The sequence below is a fragment of the Petaurus breviceps genome, unplaced genomic scaffold (genome assembly GCF_028583685.1).
Source record: "Petaurus breviceps papuanus isolate PSGF00001 unplaced genomic scaffold, PetGlider_PUasm1.0 66, whole genome shotgun sequence".
In the NCBI taxonomy this organism is placed as follows: Eukaryota; Metazoa; Chordata; class Mammalia; order Diprotodontia; family Petauridae; genus Petaurus; species Petaurus breviceps.
In genome coordinates, this window is record NW_027186442.1 from 5,543,392 (window position 1) to 5,563,117 (window position 19,726).

The 19,726-nt window shown below is 41.8% G+C and overlaps 1 protein-coding gene across 4 annotated transcripts in view; it reads right to left on the minus strand.

Moving 5' to 3' along the window:
- Positions 1–19,726, minus strand: part of LOC138173882 (coiled-coil domain-containing protein 85C-like) — a 190,416-nt gene that overhangs the window by 17,801 nt on the left and 152,889 nt on the right. For 3 of the 4 annotated variants that reach the window (XM_069103962.1, XM_069103961.1, XM_069103958.1), the window contains exon 3: positions 3,311–3,415. In XM_069103962.1, the coding sequence (XP_068960063.1) occupies positions 3,311–3,415 (105 nt within the window). The remainder of the gene's footprint in view (positions 1–3,310; positions 3,416–19,726) is intronic. The other variant, XM_069103959.1, reaches the window with a different exon arrangement.

Consider the following 19,726-nt stretch of genomic DNA (forward strand, 5'->3'; position numbering starts at 1 on the left):
TAGATAGATAGATAGATAGATAGATAGATAGATAGATAGATAGATAGATAGATAGATAGATAGATAGATATAGATCATCTATCTATCTATCTATCTATCGACTATTAGACCTGGGGAGGGATCTTACAGGTCACTGAGTCCAAATTCTTCATTTTTACAGATGAAGAAATCCAGCTCCTGCCTTTGAACAAGTGGTCCACAGTGTGTGAAAAGCATTCTCCCTTCACTTCTGACTCAAAGAATCCCCAATTCCCTCTCAAAGCACAGCTTGGGGGGGCATTCCCGGATCCCTCCAGTTACCAGCACTATTTTCCTCTTTGGATCATTTTCCACGTCCTTGGCATTTACTTGCATACACAGTCTCCTATACCCACTAGCAAGAATATAAGTCCCTTAAGGGCAGAAATTGTGTTGTTCCTATGCCTTCCACATGGAAGTACTTTAAAAATGTTTGAATTGAATTAAACCCAGGCCTCCTCACTCCTTATCCAAAGCTTTTTCCAGTACCTTGTTCCTTTTTATCTGTCCAGTGCTCACCATACCCCTCTGCAAAGCTGTAGTATTCCCCAGACTCTCTCCCCCACCCTTGCCAAATGTTCAACCCCACTTTCTGCTACCCCCCAACCCAGAGGCAATATGTGTCCTCTCACAGATGAGTGACTTGACCCACTCATTCACATGGGAGGGTTTGGAACACTTGCGTTATTAGTCCCAGTTCCCTGGCTATTTCAGGTTTAAGGCTGGTCTTCCCCAACCAGAGAGAGTCATTGGCTTGAGCCAAGCAGGGGCTATGTGCCCAGCACCTGGAGTTCCCTAGATTATGGTTGGGCAGTTGGATGTAGCAGGAGGCAGGGGGCCTATAGAGGAGGTCTTCCTCCTGCTACTCACCAGCTGTATCCATGGCCTTCTGCAAATCCCATCCCCCTGGGTCTCCATTTGCTCAGCTATAAAGTGAGGACAACACGGCACTACAAATCTCACCGGGGCGTTACAAGGATCAAATGAGAGAACATATGAACAACGCCTTAGAATTACACACTGTTCTACAGGCAGAAATTGCTACTACCATTGTTGCTGCTGTTCTTCTCATTTTTATTTTTTTTATTCTTCTAATATTTAAAAAGGCCTCCAAACCGCTGAATGTATCCTTCATAGGAAATCTGTTCTCCTTTTGAATTCTTATTGACAACTGTTGTTTAAACACATTGTGCGGATCCCCAGAGTACTCCCAGTTGTACGGACTATGCGTACATGTGTTACAACATGCATGTGCCTGTGTGTATAATGTAAACACAGATTACATGCAGAGCATACCGTACCTGCCACATGTGGACAAGACAATCCCTACTCACACATTTGTTCTATATGTTTGTTACGTGTGTGTGTGTGTCTATATAGGACGCCTGTAACGTGTGTTTGTATACACGCACACACTAACAAGATTGTCCCTGCCTGTGTGTGTATGCATGTGCATGCATGCACACACATGAACAATGTCCCTCAGGGGAAGGACTTAGCCTCAGTGACCTGTAAGATCCCTGCCACTCTCTACATGCATGAAAGAGAAAAGCGAGAAGCTGAAGACAATCTTTTTTCTATTTCCTAGCATAGGAATACATACACATACACAAAAGTATACACACATACATATGTGTATACACAAATGCATACACGTTCATATACATGAATGTCTACACATACGTGTGTTTGTGCACATGTGTGTATGTGCACACACCCACACACAAAGTTTGACAAAATGCCTGGTACACAGTAAGCACTTAATGAATGCTCTATCATAACCGATAAGAGTACATGCACCAGTACATCAGGGTTGTTGTACTGCTATTTTTCAGGTGTAACTACCACTTTGTGATCCCATTTGGGGCTTCCTTGGCAAAATACTGGAATAGTTTGCCATTTCCCACAGATAAGGAAACTGAGGAAAACAGGGCCAAATGACTTGCCCAGGGTCATACAGCTAGGAAACGTCTGAGGCCCGCTCTGAACCCAGTTCTTCCTGACTCCAGACCCAACGTTCTGTCCACTGCACCCCCTGACCATCCTTACCCTGAATACAGCAGATCCTGAATGAGAGCCTACTGAATCAAAAGGGAAACTGGAGGTCATCTAGTTCAACACCCTTGTTTTATAGGATGAAAAGAAGACCCGGGGAAGGGAAGTTTTTTTACTCGAGGTCACAAAGGTCAATATGAAGCAGAGCCAAGACCTTAATCCAGCTCTTTTAATGCCAAATGCAGCATTCAATCTGCTGCAGCCTATCAGTAACCGCTACATCATATCCTGGGTGTCTCTCTTCGTTAATAGCAGCACAAGTTGTAATCTTTTACAAGTAGTAATCGCTAACATTTATAGAACACTTCAACAGATGCAAAACACTTTATAAATACTTCATTTTATCCTCACAAAAACCCTAAAAGATAGGTACCATTATTATTCCCATTTTATAGATGGGAAAACTGGGGCAAACAGAGGTTAAGTGACTTGCCCAGGTTCACATAGCTAGTAAGTGTCTGAGGCTGCATTTGAACTCAGATCTTCCTGATTCCAGGCCCAGCACTCTTATCCACTGAGCCACCCAGAAGTCCCATGATAATATTTATATACGGCTTTAAGGTTTGCAAAGTGCTTTATAAATATTACCTCATTTTAGCCTCACAACAATCCTATGGGATAGGAGCTATAAGAACTCCTGTTTTGTAGATGAGGAAACTGAGGTAGAAAGAGGTTAAGTGACTTGTCCAGAGTGAGTGTCTGAGGCTGGATTTGAACTCAGATCTTTCTGACTCCATGCCTTATGCCACCTGCCTGCCCTATATACTCAGCCTGGAAGGGATCTTAGAGGTCATCTAGCTCAATCCTCTCATTTTTCAGATGATAAAAAGGAAACTGATCAAGGTGTTGTGACTTCCCTAAGGTCCCATGAGGATTTGAACCTCACAGGGAGCCTTGTGATCAAAAATCCAGAAATCATTTGACTATGTCATGTCACATGTTGTAATAACACCTCCTTGATTCAGAAGAAAGTATTCTGTCCATTTGTGAAAAATTTCCAATAGCCTGAGAGCACCATAATTCTATCAGACCTTAGAGGTCCCCAAGGCCCCTCATAATAGAGGTGAACAAAATGAAGCCCAGAAGTCACACAGCAGGCATGTGGCAAACTGGGGAGATGTAAAGATCCCAAAGTACTAAGCCACGGGGTTCCAGTGTAATTTCCACTTCTCATCTAAGCTTCACTCCAGGCCCACCCATCACCCCATCCCAGCTGGCCAGCACAGAGGGCTCTTACGTTCTGCAAGGCATCCTGGTACTGCGGCAACGATGAGAGCTGTGACTCCGAGTGATATGGGGACAGTCCCTTCCGAAGAGTTCTGAAGTCCCCCGAACTGGTCTGCTACATGGGAAAGAAGAAAAAAGGAAAAACCATGTGAAATGAATCATGGGCAATATCTCTCCATTTGTCTGGATTCTAGTTTAAATCTTGCCATTAACTTGATGTTCCCTTGAGAAAGTTAATTCCCCCATGTGGAAAATGAGATTGGACTAAGACAGTGCTTTCTAACCAGTGGCCCATGGAACTTGGAGGATTGAGAGAAAGGGCAGACAAAGATGTATCGCAAAGGGTCTACAAATCCATAAAAAGTAGCATTGTATAGTAGAAAGGACAATGAACTTGCAATCAGGAAAAGACCTGGGTATAAACTCACCTCTAGCACATTACAAACTCTTTGAGCCTCAGTTTGCAAAATATATAATCAGTATCTTTAAATACATGCAAATGCTGTTATGATTAATAAAATTTTTAAATGTCATTGAATTCTTAGTAACTTCTTGTCATCATTTATTATCTCAATCGATGAATATGAATGATACAACAATATCATGTTAGGATCCTTCTAAATTTTTTTCCCCTTTCAAATGGGTACCTATATACTTGAAAAGGATGTTAAGGAACCACTCTTCTAAAATCTCCCCCAGAACTAAAATTCTGTGAGTCTAGAAATAATCAATAAATTAAGTGTCTCCATTATGCCCTGAAAGGGATTAAAAAGAGATTTAAAAATAAGTGACACAACCTCAGCCTTCCATGAGCCTACAGTCTACCTTGTGAGAAAAATCTAATACCCTAGAAATAATCACTCTACTTCAGGGGTCATTGACTCCATCACTGTTGCTGTTCCTCTCTCCTTCCCCTTCCGTGAAGGTTAACAATCCCTCCACACCTTGGGCTGCTTTACATGAGTTGCTGTGGCTTGAAAAAAGTGGGCAACCCTATAGTGATGAGCTCCTCTCATTAGGTAAGGTAGTCCTCGGAAAACAGAGCAGCAGGTCCTAACCTGAAACTGTCCTAACCTGGTCTGACCTCCTGCTTGTTCTCTACTGGCAAAGAACCTAGGATCACCTCCAAACACTTAAGACTTTAGGGGAGGTAACTGAGAACGGCTCAGTAAAATGAGATCTACATGGAAGTGCTTTAACTAAATTGTAAATAATGAGAAGTTCAGCAGGAAGAACACTGACATGAAGAATAAGGAGACAAAGATCTTGGGCCCAGCTCTCCAATCTCTCCCTAGCAACTGCTTCCTTCTTTACTGCCTTCAAACATGCCCTTAAGAAACTTTCATTAGGGGTGGTTAGGTGGCACCGTGAATAGAGCACAGGCCCTAGAGTCAGGAGGACCTGAGTTCAAATCCGACCTCATATACTTAACACTTATTAGCCATGTGACCTTGTGCAAGTCACTTAACCCCAATCACCCTGCCCTCTCCCCTCCAAAAAGAAAAAAAAAAACCTTCACTAGACTCCCCTTTTTTTGAGGGGGGTGTCAATTGGTCATTTCCAACCCCATTGGGGTTTTCTTGGCAAAAAACACTAGAATAGTTTGCCATTTTCTTGTCCAGCTAATTTTACAGATGAAAAAACGGAGGCAAACAGGATTAAGTGACTTACCCAAGGTCACACACCTGAAGTTGGATTTGAATTCACGTCCTCTTAACTCCAGACCTGGTCCTTTATCCACGATACCACCTACCTGCCCCTCATTAGAGCCTACCATGCCCTTCTATATACCCTTTCTCTCCTCTTGTCACTACCTTGGTACAAGCCCCCAATAATTCACACCTGGACTGTTATAATAGCCTGCTGGCTGGTAGGTAGGCCTGCCTCAAGTCTTCTTCCACTCTGGTCCACCCTCTGCTCAAATGTCAGATTAATTTTCCTAAAACAGAAAACTGACTATATCTCCTTCCCTCTTCAACATACTCCAATGACTCCAATAACCCTTTCTTACTTCAAGGATCCAAAAAGAATTCTCTCCTTGGCTTTTGAAGTCCTCCATAACTCAACCCCTTCCTCCCTTGCCAGTCTCCTCAGACCTTCCTCCTCTCCACATCCTGCTCCTGGAATACAACACTCCATCTCCTGACTCCTAGCCTTTGCCCTAGCTATGCCCCATCCCTGGAATGCTCCCACTTCATCCAGCCTGCCAAGCCTCCAAGCTACATTCCCACCTTTGTCAGGACAGTACTTCCTCATCTTCCTTCCCAGACTTCCCTTAGAGATCACCTCTCACTGATCCTGTACAAAGCTAGATATTGTTTGTACAGTTGTTGGCGTGTTATCTCCCCATGAGAGACCTGAGAGCAGAGCTGACTTTTGCCTTTCTTTATAGCCTCAGCTCTTAGCGCCAAGCCTGGTACCTGTTGTTTTGTGTTTGTCGACGGATCATCTACATGTCCGTTATGTTCTGACCTGACTTAGCTCAGCTTGGTCCATTAATTTGGAGAATGCAAGAAAACAATTAGGGACCTTAAAATTCAATTAAAATAAATTTACTAGCAAAAATATTAAAAGGATGCAATTCACAAATAGACTCTGATCCTCTCTCCCCAGAGGGAAGATTCTTCCTGGCATTTTCCAGGATAACAGGCTGAGTCGGAATGAGTTCTTCAAGGGAGTAGGAATTCTGATAAATGCCAGGAACACCATCTAGGGCTTTTTAAATCCCTCGTCCTCCTGACCAACCAAATCCAGAGGATAATCTCATTGCCCTCAAAGGAAGCAATCAACCTAAAAAAGAAGCTGTTCCTCCCACAGGGCCCAATCTCTGGCCTGATCTCACATCACTTAATGCCTATTGGACATTTCCAACTGTATATGCTACACATAGGGGCAGCTAGGTGGTACAGTGGTCATAACACTGGACCTGGAGTCAGAAAGACCAACCTTCAAATATGACATCAGACACTTACTAGCTGTGTTACCCTGGACAAGTCACTTAACCCTGCCTGCATAAAACTGGACAGGGAAATGGCGCACTACTCCAGTATCTTTGCCAAGAAAACCACATGGACAGGTGGTCCATGGGGTCATGAAGAATCATACATGACTGAATGAACAACAACATGTCATAGATATCTCAAGCCTAACATATCCAAAACAAGAGTCCTCCTTCCCTTTAAACCCACGTCTTTACTCAACTCCCCAATTTGATGAAGGTACCATCATATTTTTAATCCTTCAGAAGGTTCAAATGCTTACTTGTCCTCAAATCTCACATATAAGATTATGGATTTGGAGCTGAAAGAGGCCATCTCATTCAACTCTTCTGTTTTAAAACGAGAAGACTGATGCACATAGAGGTTAAATGACTGCCCAGGATCATAAGTTACTAAATGTCAGAGGCAGGAGTTCTGACTCCAAGCCCACTACTCTATCCACTATGACACATGCCTCTCAATAACCAATCAGTTTGCAAATCTTGCCATTTCTGTCCACACCATCTCCCTTGTTGCTGCCTCTGGGATGACCTACTCTGGCTTCAAAGCCTTTCATATTCTGGTCCTGCCCTATCTTTCCAGCTTCAGCATACTCATTTCTCCTTTCCGTACTCTACAATCCAGCCAAAGGCTTTCACTCTGTTCATCCCATGTAGAACTCCATCTCGTAACTCTGTACCTTTGCATTGGCCATCCCTCATGTCTGGATGCACTCCTTTCCCCACCTCCATCTTACAGAATCTCTCGCTTTTTTCAAGACACAGATGAAACATGACCTTCTAGACAAAGCCTTTCCTGATCTCTTCTCCAGTTGTTAATTCCCTCCTTGCCACCCCAACTTGAAGTAACTGTGGTATTGGAGACTTTAAATATTGACCTTTCCATTTAGAGAGTCTTTGGCGATCCTGATGGGTCCTGTCTGGGTGAAGAGTTGCAGTTGCTCCTTTGACCGAAGCTATGTTTCTCTGTCCTTCTCTCCAAACTTTCATTACCCCCCACCTCACAAAACAACAAACATTAGGCACTGCAGGAAATGATGTTTGAGCCTCAACATGCCACCAAAGACAAACACCCCAGATAAGAGTTTACTTTATATCCAAAGCGGGGTTAAGTGACTTCACTCACTCACTGAGTACATCCTCAGATGTGACACATAGTCCCCTACTGAAAGGAGGCTGGGGGTGTTCAGTGAGATCCCAGTAAGGCTTTGGAGGAGGAGAAGGTGATCATTTTAGAAGTGAACTCTCCCAGCATTATAGCCTCATGGTCCCAAGGCAAAAAAAGAAAGGGCTGGGAAACTTTCCAGGAAGACAGTAGATAGGTGGGAGGTGGAATGGGGGATTATGGGGAAGGGATGGAAAAGATGGGGCTAGATGTTTAAGGACAAGAGAGCAAAGATCTGAGATATAAGAAGAAAAGCAATGAAATCCCAATAAAATTCTTCATTAAGTTTCATTTTTCCTTCAGGGCACAGCAAGCACCGTCCTCAGATTTTGCCTGATACTAAACACATGACCTTTTCCATCTCTTTTGCTCCATTTCAACCTTTAAGCCGTCTTTCTGAAGGAAATGCTATCTTACACTTCAAAGGAGCAGAGGGGAAAGCATCAGGGTAATAAAATTAAATGGAATGTTTCATAAATAGAGCTTGACTCTGTGTTTAAAAAAAAGTGAGACAAAGGACCAGACCTGGGAGGGGAAGTGAAGGAGGGAATGCTGGGGTGGCCAATCCTGAAGTACTTTTCTCACAAGTATGTGGGGAAAAGAGGGAAGAAGGGAGAGAGAAGGGTGGTTTCTCAGCTGGGAAACTAGAAAGCGTGAAAGGAAAAGTAACCCTAAACTCCTAAAATTCAGAGCTGCCAATAGCTCCTGTCGAGAAGAGGAATTGTAAGTAACTAGTCCATTTGGAGATGGCAACGGCTTGCCTATATAGGACAAGCCAAGGCTAGAGGGCCCCAGGAACACATGTATTTGCCATATGTTGAGGATGGGGCCTCAGGAGGTTAATACAGAGCTCTTGGCTGGAAAAAGTTTTGGATCTCTAAATAAAGGGGCAGAGAAGGGGTCTGGAGGGTGGGGGAACAAGGATGGTGAGAGGATTAAAAATCATGTCACATAAGGAATGGCTGAAGAAATCAAAAAGGCTTAGCATGAAGCAAAGTAAACTTGAGGAAGACAAAATGACTATTTTCAAGTATGTGAAGGGCTGCCATGGAGTAAAGTGATTCGATTTGCCCTCCACACCTCTGGAGTACTGAACTGTAGCCCAGAAAAAGAAGTAACAAGAAGACAGATTGCAAGTCAATATAGTAAGGAACTTCCTAACAATCAGAGCTGGGTTGATTCATAGAGTATTTAGTTCCCTCTCACTGGCTGGATGTGTTCAAGCAGAGGCTAGCTGTTCACCTGTCAGGAAAGGTTCATGTTATCCATTTATACAGGAAGTGAGAGGCTGGATTAGATCCTTCTGAGATCACACAGACCTATAGGTCTACTGAATGGTATAATATTAGAGTATATGCCCTCCATTTTATAGATAAGAAAAGTGAGGCCCAGAAAGGAGCTTGTTGAAAAATAACATAGCTAGTTAATGGTAGAGCTGTGAATGTTGTAGGGGATTCATGATTTGAGTAGAGGCTGGACTCAATCACAAAATCCTTCCCAACTCTTAAAATTTTATAATTCTACAAAAACTAGGTCTCCCAACTATCCATTAAAGCAGGATTTTTTCCCCTTTGAATGATCACATCATCTTAAAAGGCACAACATGCAAGGAACACCCTAGAGTAACAGGGTGCTACCTGCTGTTAGATTTATTAGATGAATGACTGAGCCAGAAGGGACCACAGATAACAGAATATAAGAACACCAGAAACAGACTATCACAGGTAGAAAGAATTTGGAGATCACTTAGTTCAATCCTTAGCTTAAGTATGAATAATCTTCAACATTCTATTCACCATTCAGTTTCCAAATAAACATCCTCCCACTAACAGCAATCTCCCCACCTCCCAAAGTAACCCCTTTCCATTGACAGACAAACTCTTTTAGGTATTAATAATCTGTTTCCCTGTGACATTAACTTTAAAAGTACTTAGCACCTAAGATATTCCTAACTCTGTCTAAATGCTATCTAGATTCCTGGAGCTGCATCCTCCATAAACAAGCCATCTAGAAGCATGGAAGAGAAAATGGTTGCACTGTTCATTACTTAAGGGAGTTGATCCCCATTTCCTGGGTGTATGTACTAACATCATTTTCCCCTTTGACATGCCGTGTCTTATTTTTTCTTACTTGGATTCATCCCCCTTGACAGGACACTGTCAAGTCCTTAATGAAATGAGTTCATTAAGCAGCATTCATGTAGCTAAATCCTGAAAACCTCCTATTTCTTCAGGAATAGAAGTTTTTTAATTAACAAGCTGCAATTAATTACTTCCCATGTGCACTCTTCATTTATAAACACTTACATAGGACTAGAACTTATCAGCATGGTACAGTGAAAAGAACAAGATACATGTAATCCGAGGGCCTGGATTTCAATCCTGGCTCCACTACTTTTGGCTGCATGAGCTAAATTAGGTTATTTGATTTCCACTGGCCTCAGTTTCCTCATCAGTAAAATAAGACGGTCCAACTACATGACCTATGAGGTGCCTTCCAGCTTTAAATCTACGATCCTAGGATTTATGAAGTCCTAAATCCAGACGGGAGAAATGTGAAGTCTCTCATTAACTGGCAATATAACTAATGATGCACAAAAATGATTAACCATTATTCTACTTAGACCCGAATTAAAACCCCCTGGTATTTGCATTATCACTTCAGTCACAAAATGAAATTACTTTGCCTCATTTTCATCCCTGAAATGAGGCAGGAGCTGAAATTGCTTGACTAGATCCAATTGTACTTAAGGTATCATTTCTCGATAGTAACATCATTTAAGTGAACGCACAGATATCTAGAAATATGCATTCTTTGGGTAAAAATATTCTGTATCTCTCCAGAAATAAAAGAAAACTTGGTCAGAAGACACAGAAGCAGTTTTTATCTAACAAAGTAACATGGAGACTAGCTTTCACTTATGGATCTTTCATTACCAAACACTAGACTGGCTTTTAAAAAACAGTCCACACACATGTATTTATGTGTGTATGTATGTATGTGTATGCACATACTACATAAGCACATGCACATACATGAAATACCTATTCGTGCCCATATACATAAATGCACTTATGTCTACAGGCACATACATATGAATATATGCATTCACACATGTGTACATATGTACACACATATATACACACACTGTTGTTCAGTTGTTTTTCAGTCATGTCTAACTCTTCGTGATCCCATTTGGAGTTTTCTTGACAAAGATACAAGAGTGGTTCACCATTTCCTTCTCCGGCTCATTTTACAGATGAGGAAACTGAGGCCAGAGTTAAGTGACTTGCCCAGGGTCATATAGTTTGGTAAGTGTTTGGAGCCAGATTTGAACTAAGGAGAATGAGTCTTCCTGATTCTAGGTCCACTGTTCTATCCACTGTGCCACCTAGCTGCCCACATATATATATATATACACACACATGCACATACATGTATACATGTACACACATACATGTACATGTAAAATATATGGGTGGGTGCCAGGAATTGACTAGAAGATCACCAGGGAAATGGCTCAGAGCTCTTACAGATCCTCAGCTGCTTGCTACTGGACAAGTCCATTTGGTGCCCAACAATACAACACAACTGAGAATTAAGAAATACTACAATTTCAAAAGTGTCCCAAATGCAGGTGGAAAGATGCATAGTAGATGCGAGTAGGGTGTGATCATTGACAGCTTTGGTACTGGCAGAGGTGGGGAAATGCTACACAAGCATATACAAGCAACGTTGTGAAAGGTGTTATCAAGGACATGTGGGACCTACGGAGTGGAGGGCTGGTCAGGTAACAACAAAGACAGACAGAAGAAAGACAACTCAGACGTTACATTGGTAGCACCAAAACTTAAAGAGAAGCAGCAGAAGGCCTCCAGGACACTGGGTGAGAGCACTGTGAAGGTTTAAAGGAGAAACTTGGACAAGATCACACAGGATGAGAAGGTCTGTATGGATTCTGATCCGCACCAGGGGAAGGAAATGCCCATGTCCACAAGAAAGATCACTGAAGCATGAAGCGCCATCTGCTTGCTAACAACACAAGGAGATATGTAAGATCACAGAGTTAGAGCTGGAGGGATTTTAGGCAATCTAGTCCAATTCCCTCAATTTGGGAGAAGAGAAAAATGATGTTAAGTGACTTATCCAAGGTCACCTAGAAAGCCAGTGGCAGAGCCATCTCCAACTTGGAGTTTAGCATTCTACTGAGCTATGTAGTACAGTACTGTACCAAGGCCAATGCCTGCCTGGTGCTAGGAGTCTCTCATTTTCCTAAACCACTCATTTCTAGAAACTATCTCATTTCATGAACTATGGAAACGTCATAGGTTGAGAAGCCAGGAGACCTAGGTTCTAAATTCAAGCTCTGTAGTAAGAGGCAATGCAGGACAGTGGATCAAACACTGGAGTCAGGAAGATTTGGATTCAGATCTTGTTTCAGATGCTCACTCATGGTGTGACCCTGGACAAGTCAATTTCCTCATCTATAAAACTGGGATCATAATAATATAAGGTTGTTGTAAGGATCAAATGAATCAATGAATGTTAAATGTTTTGCACATCTTAAAGCATCACATAAGTACAAGTCATTAACATGAACCCTGACCTGACTTAACTATGTGAAGTCTTTTCTAAGATTACTTTTTTTTATTAAGCCTAATTAAACCAAAAGTCCTTAGGTCTGACATCCAGCTTCTGTCCTACTCTTATGACAACTTACCTTTCCAGATTTACCTCCTTGTTACTCCTTTACACACACACACACACACACACACACACACACACACACACACACACACACACACACACACCCCATCCCAGCTTTGTCTCTAGGTGTCAAAGTGCAGCCTGTCCTGAAGACCAAGCTCAAGTGCACTTTGTACCTGAAGCTGATCTCCACCCATCAGCTGATGAATCCTCTCCCTGCTAAGAATCTTAAATGCTTTTGTTTACACCTCTCTTATAGCGCTTGGGTCATAGTTATTTATATACAAGTCTTATATTACCCACTAGACTGTGTGGTCCTTTAAGCCAGCTGCCACTGTGTCTTATTTGTCTTTAACTCTCCCACAGTACCAAGCATAGGACCTTGCCCATAAAAGGTACTCCTATATTAAAGAAGTCATCGAGCAATGAGGGCCCAAACAATGACCTTGTGGGCTTGGGCTGGGACGTACTGTTGGCCAATCAATGAGAGCCAGAGTGATTTGGGTTTAAGGCATGGTTCTTAAGAAAGAAATCTAGCCCATAAATCCCAAGTTATCTTTTGAGGTTTCAGTGATCAAAATTTACATTCCTTTGGACAGAGCAACTGCAGGTAAGAGCATGATTCCCTATGTGGACAGAGAAGGAGGAGAGGAAAAGGGAAAGGAAGGGAGGGGAAGAGAAGGAAGGAAGAAGGGAAAGGGAAAGGGAGAGGGAGAGGAGAGGAATAACTGAATGGGCATTGCTTCAGTCAAACTGAGACCTGGGAAAGACCTTAGCTTAAAAAAGCCAAGCTCTCCCACTGCATCCAGGGCCATCTCCAGTCATCCTGATCTAACACTGGACCAGATGGCTCCAGAGGAGACAGTGAGGCTGGTGACTTTGCACAGCCCTGCCTCACTTAAATCCAATTCACTTATAAGTCATGACATCACCTTCCTGATGTCATGGTCCTCTTCCAGAATGACTGACAAACAACAACATTAAATAAGTCAATTAATGCTACAAATCAATCTCTAAATTTCTTATTCCTAGGCAATAGGATTTAGGGCCAGAATGGACCTTGAAGATTTTCTAGTCAAAGCCAGATGGCAGAAATTGAGTCTCAGGAAAATTAACCAACTTGTTCAATGTCATACAGGATAGTAAGTAACTGGCAAGAGTCATGTCTCTTATTTCTTCTGCAGCCCCTAAAGAGTAGCTGGCATACACAAACAAGGGGATCACAGATGCAGAAGGAACTCTGGTGGCTTCCTACTGCCTCTAGGATAAACTACAGATCCTTTTGTTTAGCTAAAAAAGCCCCATATAGCCGAGCCCCAACCTATCTTTCCAGATCTACCAGACATTACTCCTTCTTCCACACTCTGGCATTGGGTCAAACTCCTTCATGCTGCTCTTCACTCATGATTCTCCATCTCTCATTTTCCATGCCTTGGCACTAGCCCTTCCCCATGCATGGAATGCACTCCTTCCTCAGCCAGGCTTCACAGAATCTCTCTCATCTTGTAATATGCAACTCAAGCACTCATCTTCTCCAAAAAACCTTTCTAGGAAAAGGAATATGTACAAAAATATTGATAGCAGCTCTTTTCGTGTGATAAAAAAAAATTGGAAGCTAAGTGCCCATAAATTAGGAAATGACTTAATAGATTATGGAATATGAATGTGATGGCATACTATTATGCTGCAAGAAATGATGAAGTAGAGGGTTTCAGAAAAACCTGGGAAGACTTTTAAAAAAAATGTTTTTCCTATAAGATTCTGAGGTTTGAATTTTTTCCCCCATTCTCTCCTCCCCCTTCCCCAAGACAGCATGAAATCTTATATAGGCTCTACTTATGCATCCATATTAAATATTTTCACATTAGTCATGTTGTAAAGAAGAGTTAGAACTAATGGGAGGAACCATGAGAAAGAAGAAACAAAACAACAAAAGAAAAGGAGAGCAAATAGCATGCATTCAGACTACAAAGTTTTTTCTCTGGCTGTAGATAGCATTTTCCGTTGTTAGTCTTTTGGAGTTGTCTTAGATCCTTGCATTGCTGGGAAGGGTTAAGTCTGTCAAAGTCAGTCATTGCACAATGTGGCTATTATTGTGTACAATGTTCTCCTGGTTCTACTCATTTCACTCAGCATCAGTTCATATAAGTCTTTCTGAAGTTTTTCTGAAGTCTGCCTGCTCATCCTTTCTTAAAGCATAATAGTATTCCATTGCATTCATACACCACAGCTTGTTCAGCCATTCACTAATTCATGGACAATCCCCTCAATTTCCAATTCTTTGCCACCACAAAGAGTTCCTATAAATACTTTTGTACATTATATGCAGGTCCTTTTCCCCTTTTTAGGATCTCTTTGGGATACAGACCTAGAAGTGGTATTTCTGGGTCAAAGTGCATAGACAATTTTATAGCCCTCTGGGCATAGCTCCAAATTGCTCTCCAGAATGGTTGGATCATTTCACAACTTGACCAATAGTGAATTGGTATTCCAATTTTCCCATATCTTCTCCAACATTGACCATATTCCTGTTTTGTCACATTAGCCAATCTGATAAATGTGATGTGTTATCTCAGTTGTCTTGATTTGCATTTCTCTAATCCATAGTGATTTGAGCATTTTTTTTTCACATGACTACATATAGCTTTAATTTCTTCCTCTGAAAATTGCTCATTCATATCCTTTGACTATTTATCAATTGGGAAATAACTTGTATTCTTATAAATTTGACTCAGTTCTCTATATATTTTAGAGATGAGGCCTTGATCAGAGACACTGATTCTAAAAATTGCTTCCCAGCTTTCTGCTTCCCGGGAGAAGACTTTTGTGAGTTGATGCAAAGTGAAGTGAGCAGAACCAGGAAAACAATCTACGTAGAAAGAGCAATATTACAAGGATAATCAACCGTGAAAGACTCCGTACCTCTGATCAGTACAATAATCCACCACAACTCATAAAGAGTCATGATGAAAAATGCTCTCCATCTCCAGATGGGGAACTGCTGGACTCAGGGTGCGGACTGAACCATATTTATTTCTCTCTCTTTTTCTTGTTCTCCCTCTGACTTCCACCCTCACCCCTAGAATATGGCTAATGTGGAAAGATATTTTGCTTGACTTTAGAGGTATAATGGATATTATAATTCTTGCCTTTTCAATGGGAGAGGTAGAGGTAGAAGGAGGGGGACAGTTTGGAACTGAAAATAAAAATAAAATTGATTAAAATTAAATGAAAAAAAAATTTTTAGAAAGTGTTTCCAGATTCCTCAACTGTTAGTAACCTCCCTCCCAAACTACCTTGTATTTAATTACTCGAAATATATATTTTATTTCACTTTATGTATTTTTATGTGTGCTTGTCTCCATCATTAGAGTGCGAGCTCCTTGTCAGTAGGGACGCTTTTATTCTTTGTGTCTGTGTCGCAGCACAGTGCTTGGTACAAATGCTTCTTGATTGACCAATTGATTCTTCACATTTGATCTTCCATAATGACAGAAAAGATGTCTTTCAAACAGCAGAAAATGGGGGGTGGGGAGGGGACACAACACAGTATGCTAAAAACAATGGAGAATAACTTGTAAAAAGATTTTTGTGATTGACTTATATATGCAGATGTTATTTAATCCAATTAACCCAACTAACAATTAACCCAAGCTTGACTCTCTCATTTGGCAAATTTTTTCTCATCCTGCAGTATAGAAAACCTAAACTAACAAAGACCCTGGAATAGGCCTGCCTCACCCTAGTGGGTCCCTAGAAAAATCACGTGATTGTTTGAATCATAGAATTCAGAAAGAAGAGCTCAAAAGGACTTTAAAAATCACGTGATTGTTTGAATCATAGAATGCAGAAAGAAGAGCTCAAAAGGACTTTAGAAATAACCTAATCCAGGGTGACTAGGTGGCACAGTGAACAGGGCACTGGCCCTGGATTCTGGAGGACTTGAGTTCAAATTTGGCCTCAGACACTTAACACTTACTAGCCATGTGACCTTGGACAAGTCACTTAACCCCAATTGCCCCTCAAAAAAAAAGTCAAAAGAAAGAAAAAGAAAACCTAATCCAAGTCCTTTTATAGAGGAAAAAACTCGGGCCTCAAGAACTAAAGTGACTTAACCAAAGTCAGTTGAACCAAAATTAGATTCCCAGATCTTCCAACTTCCAAGCCAATTAATGCTTTTTCTCTTATGCATCCCTGAAGGAATCTGTCAGGGTCCTTAACATAGACCCAACTAAGACAACAGGGACAGGCTCAGAAGGGCAAAGATGCATTTGACATGAACTCTGCCCCCCATAGCCTTTGGTGCTTCCTTTAGCCAAAATTGCAAGAAACTCACCATATGGCTTAAAGCACAAGATTTTACCAGGGACACACAAAAGACCAAGAGGGAAAGGAGTAGCTGTGCTCCCCTGCCCCTCCACCTCCCCAGAGAGGCACTGCTCTGCCACAAAGAAGGCTCATCTGACTTTTACTGCCTCTCACTTTTCCCAAGGCAAAGAACCCTACAGAAATAGTGGAAAGAGACACCCTATAGTAAGCACCAACCTAAACATTCTGTTTGTATGAATGGGAAGAAGGTGGTACCCTTCGCAGAACAATTGGCTTCAGCTATTACTTGCTTCCCTCATGGCTTGGCTCAGTGGTATGATGGATAGGTCGCTGGACTTAGGGACAGAAAAGATCTGAGATCAAATCCCGCCTCAGATAGCCCACTAGCTGTGTAAACTTGAATAAGTTACTTAACTTCTTGAGTTTTTTCATCTGTAAAATTAGGGCAGAAGATTTGATAGCCTCCAAAGTCCCTCCTAGGGCAGCTAGGTGGCACAGTGGATACAGCACTGGGCCTGAAGTCAGGAAGACTCATTTTCTTGAGTTAAAATCTGGCCTCAGACACTTACCAGCTGTATGATCTAAGGCAAGTCACTTAACCCAATTTGCCTCAGTTTCCTCATCTGTTAAATGAGCTGGAGAAGGAAATAGCGAACCATTCCAGTATGTTTTCCAAGATAACCCCAAATAGAGTCACAAAGAGACAAACATGACTAAAAAATGACCAAATGACAACAAAGGTCCCTTCTAGCTCTGATCATATAATCCCTGCCTTCTCTGGCTTCATCAGTGTGGTAACAGATCCAGTAATGATTCTACTAGCAATAGAATCATTAGTGACAGGGAGGTGTAGTAGAAAGCGCTAAGGAGTCTGACCCAGTCAGAAGGTCTGGGGGCTAGAGCCTCAGTTCTCTCACCTACTAACCTTGAGCAAGTCTGTCTCAATTTCTTCACCTATGAAATGGGAATGCTGTCAGGAACCAGGATTTCAGTGATATAAGAATCCTTCAGTGAGGGAATTCCCTCTATCTGCACCAGGTCTGCAGCTTCTAATATAAGTATTGTTTGGGGAATTGAGAGAAATAAAGTGACTTATGCCCAGGCCCAGAGTTACACAGGTAGAATATTTTAGAGACAGGATTTAACCCCTGGTCATGTTAACTCCAAAGCTGGCTCACAATCCACAAAAGACAGTTATCATTTCTTGTTGGGGATCTCCTAGGATAATGGATATGAAATGCATGGTAAATGCAAGCTAAATTACAAACCCAGCCACTAACTGACTGGGACTCTCTAATTCAAATGGGTTTACCACAAAAAAATAGTGTGAAAAGAATGAGAATGAGAGAGCCAAAGGCAGGATTGAGGATCCAAGGCTTTCTAGGAATGTCAAGAGAGGTAAGGACACCCTGCAGTCTCTTGATAATTCAGGTATGTCATCACAACACAGAGAGACTTAACATCCCCAGGGAAATGCTTACACAGAAAGGTCACCAATGTAAAATCCAGGCATCTAACAAAATGTTACTGAAAGCCTACTACATGGGAAGCAGAGGGCTTGGGGCTGGGCCCTAGCAGCCCTAATTAATTCCAGGCCTTTAATCATCCATCATAAGGCCCATAATTGAGGACAGGAAGAAGAGGGAGTGGAAAGGAATGAACATACTCATTAGACTTGGGTTCATCTTGTGGAGACGCTTCAAAAAAAATCTGAACAATTTCCATCTGTTGGTAACTGCAGTTGCTGAAATTAGGAAAATTACTAGAATGGAGGGTGAAATAGCACTTGACTAGAAGACTTCAGAAGATCTGGTTTCTAGTCATAGGGTCTCAAGGGTTTGGAAGGATATCTACTCCAACTCATAAATGCCTGGCACGCTGGTTGATCAGTTGTTGTCCTTCATTCTCAAAGAGGACCAAAATGGCATCACTACACTGGAGTCAAGGTACAGTGTTGTCCAACTGTGGCTGACCAGACCAACACAAGCTTGGAAGGCTCTAACACAGGTCAGGCACAAATAAAACATTTGGAGTGGAGATATCTCTAAATTTGCACATCATCTGTTTCTTGTGAGCTACTGCAATTGAAACGTAAGTACTATTAAGTGCCTAGCACAGAGTACACCCTTAATAGATGTTTACTGATTGATTGATAAATGCCTTTCCAAAAAGTCCCTCAAAGTGTGGTTATGCAGTCTCTATCTGAAGGCTGCAATAGAGAACCTACTATAACTCTGAAGGCAGTGTATTCTACTTTGTGAAAGGCACTGTAAAATACTTTATTGAAATCCAGATGTACTATGTCATAGCAGGTTAGTGCTACAAGGGACCTTGGAGATGAAGATGACTCTTAAAACTTAACTCGCCTACTGATTTTTTTTTTTGCCCCCACACTATTCCTCTTCTTGAGAGATTATGAACCTGAGGGATGGAAGCCTGGCAGTGTCCTTGACAGTAATAGGGAAGGTCAGAAGAAGGATAGATTTGGGAGGAAAGGTGATAAACTGTTTTGAATCTGTTGAACTTCAGGACCCAGCAGGTCATACAACTTGTGATATCCAAAAAAACAGTCATGATATGGGACTGACACTCAGGAGAGAACCTTGGGAGTGGATATATAGAACCTGGAGTCCTCTTCAGAGGGAAAATTGAACCTATGGGACTTGATGAGATCACCAAATGAAAGCGTATGAAGAAAAAAGGACAGAACCTTGGGGTCCACCCACAGTTAGTGAATGTGACAGGAATGATAAACTAGCAAGAGTAAGAAGGGAAGGGGGGCAGCTAGGTGGAGCAGTGAATAGAGCACCTGCCCTGGAGTCAGGAGGACGTGAGTTCAAATCCGACCTCAGACACCTAACACAAAAACCAATTGTGTGACCTTGGACAAGTCACTTAACCCCAATTGCCCTACAAAAAAAAATAAAAATGTAAATAAGTAAATAGAGTAAAAAGGGAAAGACCAAATAAGAACAGAGTCATAAAAAGCCAGAGAGGAGACAGTATTCAAGAGGAGAAAGTGTTGCAGAGAGGTGAAAAAGGAAAAGGATTGGGAAAAAGCCATCAAACTTTGCAATTAAGAGATTACATATAACTTTGGAAGGAATAGTTTTGGTCACACGGTCTCTGACATATACTAGCTATGTGTGACCCTGGGCAAGTCACTGAAGCCTGTTGATCTCAGATTTTTTATCTGTAAAATGAGTTGGAGAAGGAAATGGCAAACC